General features: G+C 46.9%; 1 protein-coding gene across 1 annotated transcript in view; it reads right to left on the reverse strand.

The window, feature by feature from the left end:
• LOC136852621 (uncharacterized) overlaps positions 1–4,497 on the reverse strand; it is a 55,037-nt gene extending 50,540 nt beyond the window's left edge. The window contains exon 1 of the mRNA XM_067127538.1: positions 3,967–4,497. Within this exon, the coding sequence (XP_066983639.1) occupies positions 3,967–4,014 (48 nt within the window). The 5' untranslated portion in view covers positions 4,015–4,497. The remainder of the gene's footprint in view (positions 1–3,966) is intronic.
• Positions 4,498–12,171: the final 7,674 nt, after the last annotated feature.

Raw genomic sequence — 12,171 nt, forward strand, 5'->3', positions numbered from 1 at the left:
CAGTGTGGTATAATGGATTGAGTTATGTGCTCGAAGACAGGAATGAAGAACGTAATGTAAGGGTAATACAAGCACATTATAATCAGCTGAGAAGATGGAGAGAACCCCCTGACTACATAAAAGAGCATCCCATTAGGTAGTTATTAAGGGAGGAAAGGGAAGAGGAAAGAAAAGAAATAGATGTGAACTGGGGAGATAAACAGCTAGTATTAGTGGAACATACGAGAAAGCCTAAAAAGAGGTGTAGAAAGAGTGAGGGTACAGTTACTGAGTTGTTTGCGGAGAGTACTCGAGATGGGTTGTTTGATTTTGAGGGTTTTGAGAAGCCAATAGGTACGGAAAGTGAAAATACCCTTGCAGTGTTATTTTGGGGTAGTGGAAATGAGGGTGTAATTGATTTTGAAGGATTTGAGTGGGATGTGGAAGGAGTGAACTTGGTGAGTACAAGGAATGTGGACAAGGATATGCAAGAGTTGGGTGAATTGGAAACAATGCCAAGTTGTGAGGAAGATGGCACGTATAGTGTGTGTGAGTTTCCTTTGAGTGAAAGTGTTGAAAGAGTGAGTGTAGGAGTGGGTGTGAGTGAGAGAGAGTTAGCAGTGCTGGAGAGTGTAGGTGGAGGAGTTTTGGATAGCTTGAGGGAGACTGTGGAAGAAATAAATGAGAGTATGGAAGAGATGATAGCAGCCATGTCAGGTGTGAGTGAGGTTGGAGCCAACGTAAGTCTCCAGAGTTTGAATGAGCTTGGTGTAAGTAGTCCGAAACCAAAGCTAGGTGAGTCTAGTGTGGTTGGAGTGGAAGTGAGTGAAGAAGAGGTGGTGCATGAGAGGCCATGGACCTGAAGTCAAGGTCCAGTTCCGGAATATGAATGGGTGGTAAGAAAGGGATTTTGAAGAAAAGGAAACAAGATTTCCTTTATTTTAGTAAGGGGGAATGTGGTAGTATTTGGAAGTTGGGTTTGTGTGATAAGATTTACTTTTGTTCATGTGTTGTTTATTTGATGATGTGTTTTCTGCCATTGTGTTGTTGTGTGTATGTTTTGTTTATGAATGTGTTGTTCGTCTGAGTGTTTGTTTATTTTGTATTTTTTTTATTGCAGTCGAACTGATTGATAGTAGAGCTCCCTTTCAACTGTAGAATGAGATTTCTGTTGGCATCATATGATGAAGATGAGGGATGCTGACAAGTGCCATCTTTAGGGACTACAGCAGTTAGGAGATTGAAGTTGAAGGCCCTGTGCAACAACATCAAGCTGAGTGATATCTATGATTTTGAGTGATTTTTTTTTTGGGACAAACTCTGTGTGCTGAGTGAATCTGGGGTTTAATGTTGTGGAGACTTCTTAAGGGGTGCTGCCAATGAATAGTTTCCTCTGCCAATAATATATAATGTTGTGGTGATAGTGATTCCATAGTTAAGACTGGGTATGTTGGGTTGAGTGTTAAGTTCAAGGAAAAGGAGACAGGTGGCACCAAATTCCAGTTGTGTATTATTCACTGACAGTTGACACAGTATAAAGGATTAAATACAGGGACACCCACCAAGAAGGTCTGTCTGTGAACTTTACGTAAAGTTTGAGTAATGGGGGTGGAGATCCCCTTAATTTGGAATTGTAAATAATTTAAGTACAGTAAGTTTCTTGTGGTAGTATTAAGATTGATGAGTTAGGGTTAGGTTTAAAAGGTTCTTTTGGGGGTCATGTTAGTACTTAGTTAGGCTAAGTTAGGTATAAGAGTAAGTAGGAAATAAGTTAGATTAAGTATTGAGAGTAAATCAAATTAGGATAAGGTTCTGCTTGAAGGTCTTCAGGCCACTGTACTATTATGGAAATAAATTAGGTTCAGGAAAATCAGAGTTTAATTTAATAACCTTCAAAACTGTTCCCGTCATACTGCCCCAATTGTGTACTATAAAGAGAAAGCCCCTACAACCTGAAGGAGAGGGAGCAAGCAGGGGAAGTTTGCCGGGAGGGAGAAACGATCCCAATGGATTAGCCACCAATGGAGTTGTCGGGGGCGTGTTACCCTTGGACGATTCCTTGGCGGGCTTCCGACGGTAGCGTCTCCTCCCTTCAAACCTCCTCCATTGCTTGGGAGACCAGGCACAACACTCACTACAAGGAGCGTCGCACAAACACACACATCCCCTGCAAGTGGGGCTGAGGGCATGTGGGTCCGTGTCGATGCTAGATCGAAAAGTATTACATCTCTTGCCTCCTACCCCAGGACACACACGCTGGGGATAGGAGGGTTTAGAAGGCTTATCAACATTCATTACAGAAAAGTATGGAAAGTTCCCACTGGGAAAGCTGAAGGCAGTCAGGCAGAGAGCAAAGAACAACGTCCGCATTCTACGACGGCCGAAAGCAAATTGGAATCTTTACATCTGGGCAGGCGGTACTCCCGCCTCCCGGACGGTAGTTAACTGCCTAATCACCTTGTTCGAAAGTTCAACAGCCGTTTCCAGCCTACGCTGAAAGTAATTCCAATTGTAAAGGACCGACGGTTTGTATATTGTGTCGGAACAATCTACTTTTTACCAAAAGTTCTCTTATAACATTACCCCTGCGCAATAGCAAAAATATAATCAGTTCTGAGGTAAATTACAGTCGAGCGACAAGAATAACGGTGAATTCTTGATAAGTGTGGAACCGAGTATTAGCTCCGTGTTGGGTATTACCTTAGAAATAGACTTTTTCTATATGCCTAGTATTTTAGCTGGTAGAACTATAGTAAGTTATAAGTACACGGTGGGTATTTAGCGAGAAATGACAGTTCCTTATAGTATTTTGGATGCTTATTAACAATTTAATGTTAATTTTTGGCGGTCGGCTATAAATAACCTGTAATTAATCCCTGAAGTCCATCCAACAAGGGGTTTCCATACGCGATCTTCACAAGACAGAGCACGGTTACGTCTGTTTCAAACGGTTCATATCTCGTCCGGCAAGTGCAATAACTTGTTAACGCATGGGTAACCCCCACGCCCGGGCCAGTACTAAACACGGCAAAGGGGCATTCCATTTGGCCAACAACAAACAAATGGGTAAACAAATGCACCGCCAGTGTCAGAAGCCCTAAAAGTGTAGAAAAAACCAGTTCCCAAGGTATTGCACTTGCCAGACGGGATACGAACCATTCGAAATAGACATACCCATGCTCTGTCTTGTGAAGATCGCGTATGGAAACCCCTTGTTGGATGGACTTCTGGGGTTAATTAGAGCCGACCACCAGAAATTACCGTTAAATTGTTAATAAGCATCCAAAATACTATAAGAAATTGCCATTTCTCGCTAAATACCTGCCGTGTATCTATTACTTAGAAATACCTTTTAGCTGCTTAGGCTATCAAGAATTTATCGTTACCGTCCCTCGACTGTAATTAACCTCAGAACTGATTATATTTTTGCTATTGACCATGAGCAGTGTTAAAAGGGAACTCTAGGTAAAAAGTGGAGTTTCCTCCACCAGGGGGTCGGGCTAAGTAACATGGCGTACTAGGTTAGGTTGCATTCAGGTCGTTTCGGCCGTAAGCACGTTTACGTGCAAAATGGGCGCCGTGTTTAGTACCAGCCCCTTGGGGATGTATGTAAAACATGAAATAATAATGGTAAATACCATAAACATAACGTCTTACATTGTTTTAGATGTTACAGCCTGAAGTTATTTACGGCCGAAACGACCAGGACCGGTTAGGTTAGGGTTCCTTTTATAATAGATTTTGTTAGCCAATCCCTTCTTGAACATATGGCTCCCTAATGACTTTCCTTTGCGCGGAACCGTTCCCTGAAGTGCGTGCGGAGCTAATACTTAGTTCTACGCGGCACTCTAAATATCAAAGAACAGGCTAACATTTGTACTCATTTACACGATTAGCCTGTAGGATGCAATAAAAAGGCGTAAGCCTAGGCTACTTCTTCCCTAGAGATAGACTATCAAAAAATTATTCACGTTTAGCATACACTACCTGAATCAAGTTACATTTCAGGCGTTGCAGGAATCTCACACGCTCCATGGCCACTCCAGCCTATTTGCATTTGTGACTTCTTAAGGAAACGATGCGACATTCATCCAGTTTCAGTTAATCTTGGATGTTGTGACGTTTGACCTTGAAAGTTTTGTTGCTTTAATCCCCTAATTTGACAGACACTTTGCTATCCGTGTAGACACCCCGGGATTATGTATGTAATCAACGGATAGGTTTGCTTAAAAAGCAAATGGGTGTTACAGACTAAATACACACACAAAACAAAGCCACTCCAACGTCTTCTAAAACCATAACAAACATCTAAAACCATAACAAACATCTCACACGTCTCGAACTCTAGTCCTAACCGCGCAACAACTTCTCGCTGCTGGGAGAAAGGGCGTTGGGTCTGGTATGATACATGTACCATAGATACCGGGGTCTAAGCGATGTCAGGCAGGGCAGCCGATCGAGACTACGGTCAACCCGAAAGCCAAATCAAAACGTCCTTCAAAAGAAGGCATCGTGCTTAAAGCACGTTAAAAGAAGAAGAAGAAGAATCCTCTAATTTGACACTTTTTGATCCGTCATGAATCACATCTGTCCTTAATAAAATATTTTCTATTTATTCAAGCAAAAGATGTCAGTTACTACCAAAACTACCGTTTATCAACAAATGAACAAGTAATTTTATCTCAGGTACAGGATACGTATTTTCAATACGGTAACGAGAAATACGTTTTCTTCTTCAATTTTGTAAGAAACTTCAGAGCTACCACAGTAACATGTCGCGATTTTTAGTCTCTTTTTTTATATATACTCAATTGCGTTTTCACGTTTCTTCTTGGTTTTCATTTCTAGAACCCTTTGCTGAATATTGTAAACAATCTCGCCACAAAGTCTGTACTTTTTAGAGATACGGGACCGTTAAATGTGTATATTTTTCCTTGATATCGTTGTCTCAAATGTTTTACGAAAAAAATGTTAGGGACTGAATCAATTACCGTTTTATAGGGCTTGCTTGACATTCTACTTAACAAGTACCTGGGGCAACACAAAAGCTTAAGATCTACTGCCTCTTCTTGATTACAATGCTGACGGATAAAAGAACCTGAAGTTCTTAATTTTAAGAGAATAGCTAATTTTCGTATTATGAATAACAGTAGCCCCGCATACCTATTACCCTCGCATGAAACTTTGAAGTGGTACTGTCCTTGATTTTCCCCTGAAGGATGTCAAATTTAGATCATTACTCCTCTTGAGAAACCAGTACTGTACTAAGCAGGCCACTTGTACAGAAGTTACGTTGGCCAGAAAAGTATGGATTTTGTCCATAATAATGTTAGAATTCTTCTTTGGGGGAGTTTTGCGAGGGACTGTAGCACAGTCAAGTGTAACGTCAGCCTTCTTTTAATGGTATATTTCTGTCTAATGCTACTATAAAACAATTCGAGTTGGGGTTAAAAGGAATAAAAGATCATTGCATGTCTTTGAAACACAATCAGGCGACTAAATGTTTAATACTGATTTTTAGTTACTGGAATGAACCTTTTGCAAACCTTTCGATGCCCAGGAATATATTCCTGAAATGTACGTGTTGGAATAGACATCTCACTAATCATATGTTGGAAGAACAGAAGTTGGAGAAAACAGAGAGGATGCTGAAATGGATTTTTTGGGATCTCGCTGCATTAAAAGCTGGTAAATGAAACTAGAAGTACGTACTTAAGTGTAGCGGTGGTGATGAAGATGATTGCTTCAGATATTCTTCTGGAATAAACACTAATATTACCTAGGAACTTAAAGATGAAACAATATAGCCATGATAATCTACTGAAAATTTGATTTCTTTAAGGGGTGGAACACTTTCAGATGGGAAAGACATAAAAAGATATATTTCTTCATAGAAATGCATTTATTTCCTTTTTTTATTTGAATGTAGCTTTCGTTTAACTTGTAGTATGTACGTTTTCCCCATTCCAGTCTTGTATCATCTTAATAATTAATTATGTTGCATATATCACCATTCAGAGACTTTTAATGCCACGAATTTAATGGGAATTTCACTATACTCATAATATGAAGATAACATAAATCGTTACTATTATCGCAACATTCACTCAGTTCCATAACTAGCAAATATATTGGGCGTTTGTTCAGACAGTATCACACGTATAGTGAATTGTAATATTATAATTTCTGATCTTTAATGCTTATCAATATGTGTCTTTTTTTATTTTTATAATTTACCCATCTTCTTAAAAAAAACAAGAATCCCCTTTCTTTCTTTAATAAGCATTTGGTGGGGATTCTATCTTAACTTTCGTCACACTCAAATCTTTGACCATAATCTCAAATTTCCAGCTCAGAAAACCTTTTAAGAGGTGCAAAAAAACGAGCAGGTAAAAGAGAACTGCTAATTTATTCGTGATCCAGGCGGTTTATATAGTGGCAGACTGGCGTCGAGCCGCGGAATACAATGGGAGCCTTAGTGACCTGAAGTCGATAATAAATAACAATAAATACAGCGATCGAGTACACTTTACAATGTGTAAATAGACAGAAGTGAAATTGGATACAATCTTGATGCCTGTGAAAGAAGAAACATACGATACACAATTGATAACAGGTAAACAAATATATACATAGTTTAAATGATTGAATTTACGTGACCTGGCACGGGCGTGACTAATTGTAGAGGCAAAGAAAATGGGAGGTCTCCACAGAAAACTTGCTCAGCAGAGACTTTACAAATTACTTTACAGATGAGACTTTACAGATGACTTTACAAATACTTCCCCCCCCTCACAAGACGTGGGTGACGTCTGATTAGTTGGCGTATCTGCTGGGGCACTGAAGGGTGCCATGGCTGCATGAGGACAGCGGGGAAACGCCCTTTGTGTGGGGGTGCCTGACTGTGGGTGCGGGTGGGCTTTTTCGGGTGCGGCCACGGGCCCGCCCCTTATGAGGGCCCGGCTGCGGCGAAGGCTGACTAGGCGGAGGGTGCGATGCGGTGACGTCTGTGTCCTCCTCCAGGAGGGCGGGCTTGACCCGGTCTATTGACACCCAATCGTTCCTCCCATGAAGTGCGAGCAGGAACACCTTATTGTTCCACCCCAGCACATGGAAGGGTCCCCTGTAGGGCCTGATCAGGGGTGGGCGAACGGCGTCATCCCTGACTAAGACGTGGGTGGTGGAGGCGAGCCCGGGCGACGTGAAGGTGGCCGACCTGTCTGCGTATGTTTGCCTGCAGGGGCCGAACTTGCTGACTATGTCACGAAGCCTCTGGACCGATGGGTTGTGGCGATCTTCTGTCACAAGCTCGTCCGGGACCACGAGGGACTCGCCGTAGGTTTTCTCAGCCACAGACCGGGCGCCGTCGGCCCTGGGGGTGGTTCTCAACCCGAGGAGGACCCATGGCAGCTGGTGCTTACAGTCCTCGGCGGTGCAGCGGGCCATAAGGGACACCTTCAGGGACCTGTGAAACCGCTCGACCAAGTCATTGGCTGCTGGGTTTTAGGCTGTGGTGGTGTGATGCGTTGTCCCCAGCAGCCGAGCCAGGGCGGACCACAATTCAGACAGGAAGGTGGGATCCCTGTCGGTTGTGATGTGGTCTGGGACGCCGAAGCTGCTGACCCAACTGGAGAGCAGGGCCTCGGCACATGCGCTGGCGGTGGCTTCTTGCATTGGCGTGGCTTCGGGCCACCGCGTTGAGTGGTCTACCACCATCAGGAGGTATCTGGACCCGCCTGATGGGGGAAGGGCCCGACAGCGTCGATGTGAATGTGGCTGAAGTGTCACTCTGGCTGCGGGAACTCGCCTACCCTGACTCGGTGTGACATCCCACCTTGCTGGTTTGGCACTGCAGGCACTGCCTTGCCCAGGTCCTCGCGTCCTTCTGCACTCCGTGCCAGACGAATTTCCCTGACAGCAGTTTGGCCATCGTTCTGCTAAAGGGGTGTGAGAGGCCGTGGATGACGTTGAATACCTGGCGGCAGCGGGAGGCTGGCACCAGGGGGCGGGGCTGGCCGGTACTGACGTTGCAGAGGAGACTTGGGTCCCCAGGGGCGAGGGGCACGTCCCACCACTTCAGGGACATGATGGTGGTGTGGTAGGCTGGGGTCTCTGGGTCGGCGGCCTGTTCCCTGGCGAGGTCTTCGTAGTTGATCCCGAGCTGCACCGCGTTTAGCTCAACTCTGGAGAGGGCGTCTGCCACAGGGTTCTTCCTGCCGGGGAGGTACTTGATGGGGCAGGTGAACTCGGCAATGGCCGAGAGATGCCGTTGCTGCCTAGAAGACCATGCATCCCCCTGCTTGGTGAAGGCGTGTACCAGCGGCTGGTGGTCCGTGTAGATTGTGAAGGGCGTGTCCTCCAGGAGGAATTTGAAGTGACGGACTGCACGGTACACTACGCAGAGTTCCCTGTCGAAGTTGCTGTAGCAGGCCTCTGCGGGGTTGAACTTCTTGCTGAAGAAGGTGATGGGCTGGGGGGCGCCGCCGATGACCTGCTCCAAGACAGCACCACAGGCGACGTTGCTGGCGTCCGTCGTCAGCTGGAGGGGGGGCGTTGGGATCCTGGTGGGCCAAGGTGGTTGCCTCGGCGAGGGCGGCCTTCGTCAGGGAGAAGGCCTGCTGCTGGCTGGGTCCCCACAACAAGGACTTTGGTTGGCCTTTCAGAGTTTCCGTCAGGGGAGCCATGATGTGCGCGACCCCAGGGATGAACCTCCTGTAGTAGTTCACCATCCCGAAGAACTCCCGGACGGCCTTGACGGAGGTGGGGGTGGGGAACCTGGTGACAGCTGCAACTTTGGATGTGAGCGGGCAGACACCCTCCGGGGATACCTCGTGGCCCAGGAAATCGGCCTTTTGGATGCCGAAGGTGCACTTGTCGAAACGTACGATGAGGCCGTTCTCCTGTAGGCGCTGCAGGACTGCCCGGATGTGTTTCTGGTGCTCACTGTGGGACTTGGAAAATATAAGGATATCATCTACGTTGCAGACGCAGAACTTCAGGTTCCCCAGGATGCTGTCCATGAGCCGCTGGAAAGTCGCCCCGGCGTTCCTCAGGCCGAAGGTGGAGAAGGCGAACATGTAGGACCCGAAAGGCGTGATGATGGCGGTCTTTGGTATGTCCTCTGGCGCGACTGGTACCTGAAAATAGGATTTCAAGAGATCCAACTTAGTGAATATTTTGGCCCCATGGAAGGAAGCCGTGAGGTCCTGCATGTTCGGCAGGGGGTAATGGTCAGGTTCCGTCGCAATGTTAAGCCGCCTATAGTCGCTGCAGGGTCTCCAGGAGCCGTCCGGTTTTTGCACCATGTGGAGGGGGGAAGCCCACGGGCTGGAGGCCTTCTTGCAGATTCCCATCCGCTCCATTTCAGCGAATGCGTTCTTGGTCTCCTGAAGGCGCCGCGGGGGAAGCCTACATAACCTTGCGTGTGCAGGGGGCCCCTTTGTCTTTATGTGATGGTAGATGCCATGTTTGGCTGGGGCCCCGGGCATTTGGCGGAGCTCGGGCCTAAAAAGTCCGGGAACTCCATCAGCAGCTGTGAGTACTCGGGGTGGGGGAGGGGGGCTGTGGAGCAGATGGTAGGCGCCTTGGGTCCCGTTGCCAACGGGAGGGACTGGCAGGAGTCGGTGTCGAGGAGGCACTTCCGACCGACGTTGACTGCCAGCCCGAAGTGGGCAAGGAAATCCTTACCCAGGAGCGGGGTCCTTACGTCCGCGACGACGAAGTCCCAGGAATATCTCTGGCCAAGGATGGAGATCGACAGGGGCCTGGTGTCATAGGAAAGGATGGGGGACCCGTTGGTGGCTGTCAGGAAGGCAGCCGGGTCCGGTTCTCACTTGAGGTCCTCTCTGGATACCGGGAAGATTGATCTAATGGCCCCCGTGTCTACCAGCATCATCCTGCCGGAGACGGTGTCACAGACGTAGAAACCTGTCCTGCTGGCCGCCACCTCCCCCGTTTTTTGAATGGGCGAATGAACAGGGTGGCAGACAGTTCCGGGAATCCTTGCCAAACTGCCTGTGGTAGTGGCAATTAAAGCCCTGGAGAATTCCATCTGTTGTGAGGCGCTGGGCGCCTCCTGGCGACGACGTTGACCTCCTGCTCTGCGCCTTCCTCCTGCTGGATGGTGCTGACTGGTAGTGCAGGTGCTGGTACCTGCTATGTTGCCCTCACGGAGTCCGTCAGGTTCTGCGCTGTGCAGATCAGGTCATCGAGGGGCATGGCATAGGGCTCAGGGATTTGTGTGCGGACCTCCGAGAGGAGCTGACGAAGGAGGAGCTCCCGCGACAGGCTTATTTCTTCCTGTTTTCCGGTGCCGTCGGTGTCTGGGAGGGTGAGGAGGTCTTGAATCATGCCCCATGACTCCATGACGCTCTGGTCCTGTTGTGGGCTGACGGCGAGGTCGAGGGAGCGGGCGGCCCGCTTGGCGACCGGCAGGGAGCATGCCTCGAGTAGGGACTTCTTCAGGAGGTGGTAGGTGAGGGGGCGTGCGGCGGACACCCACGGAACGAGCTTTCCATAGGTTTCCTCCGGCAGGGCGTTGAGTACTGTGTCCACCTGCAGCACCCCGTCATTGAGTTCCACCAGCCTGAACTGGCTCTCGACCCTGTACACTCATGCCGATGGATTCCCCTGTGTGAACGACAGCAGTTTTATGGACAGGGCGACCCGTGATTGTCCTGCCAGGCAGGGCGCCATGCAGGGGAGAGTGCGGGGGCATGGGCAGGGGTGTGGAAGAGCGTGAGAGCCTCGGCATGGGGACGGGCGCTGGTGATATGGGAGGGAGGTAGGCATCCGAATCGGCGAGGTTAGCGGTTAACTGAACGAGGGAAGGGATGTCCGTGTCCATGCTCGCTCTTTGCCCTCTTAACTGGAGTAGGATACTCGTGTCAAACCGCACTTGGAAGCGCGCCGTGTGAGTCCGCTAATGACGCTGGTGATTTTGCCGACGAGTGTCAGCATGCCCAAACGCTGGTTCAGCGCCGTAATTAGTCCGCTAAGGGCTTGAGTAAGTTCCTGAGGCCAAGACTGAGTCGCCGTATGGGTCCCCTAATGGCTTCGGGAACCACTCTGGGGTCACCACTTTAAGAGGTGCAAAAAAACGAGCAGGTAAAAGAGAACTGCTAATTTATTCATTGTTGTTGTTGTTTAAGATTAAGCCAGCCTTGTGCTGGCACGGGCTCTTGCTCCTGGAACAGCCCGTAACAAAATTTGTTCATGACCCAGGCGGTTTATATAGTGGCAGACTGGCGTCGAGCCGCGGAATACAATGGGAGCCTTAGTGACCTGAGGTCGATAATAAATAACAATAAATACAGCGATCGAGTACACTTTACAATGTGAAAATAGACAGAAGTGAAATTGGATACAATCTTGATGCCTGTGAAAGAAGAAACATACGATACACAATTGATAACAGGTAAACAAATATATACATAGTTTAAATGACTGAATTTACGTGACCTGGCACGTTAGGCGTGACTAATTGTAGAGGCAAAGAAAATGGGAGGTCTCCACAGAAAACTTGCTCAGAAGAGACTTTACAAATGACTTTACAGATGAGACTTTACAAATGACTTTACAGATGACTTTACAACTTCATCCATTCTCGTGTCAGCCAGCTTTGCTAATTTTCTTAAGCGGCCTACTATTTAGCCCACAGAATTTGTTCTTGATGAGTAGTAATTCTTAAGGAACATTCCAAAAAGCTTATCAACTTGCTTATATAGAAAGCAAGAGAATATGGAACAAACTGGAGAACAAAATAGATAATAAGCGTGAAATGTAATAAACTTCATAACATAAAAGGTGGCTATGGTATAGATATATTAGATTTATAGCATGCGGGCAGGATGGCGTAGACTGAAGTTCTATTACAATTTCTCTTAAACTTACAAATATTCATAGTTGACGTTAAGGCCGGCAGTATTATGTACCTGTGGATATATTGTTTCTTTTCGCTCAGATGAACAAACCTTTAAACAAAATCACTGACAATTTTGTACGAAATTTCCTTAATTTTGTTACAAATTGTTGGCATGAGTAATTTGATTTTCTGTAACTCAAACGATACTCGAGGGGTATTCGCACGCCACATTTAAAAAGATATATAGGATCAAAGATAATTGAGAGAGAGAGAGAGAGAGAGAGAGAGAGAGAGAGAGAGAGAGAGAGAGAGAGAGAGAGAGAGAGAGA

This window comes from Macrobrachium rosenbergii, chromosome 25 (genome assembly GCF_040412425.1).
Source record: "Macrobrachium rosenbergii isolate ZJJX-2024 chromosome 25, ASM4041242v1, whole genome shotgun sequence".
NCBI lineage: Eukaryota > Metazoa > Arthropoda > Malacostraca > Decapoda > Palaemonidae > Macrobrachium > Macrobrachium rosenbergii.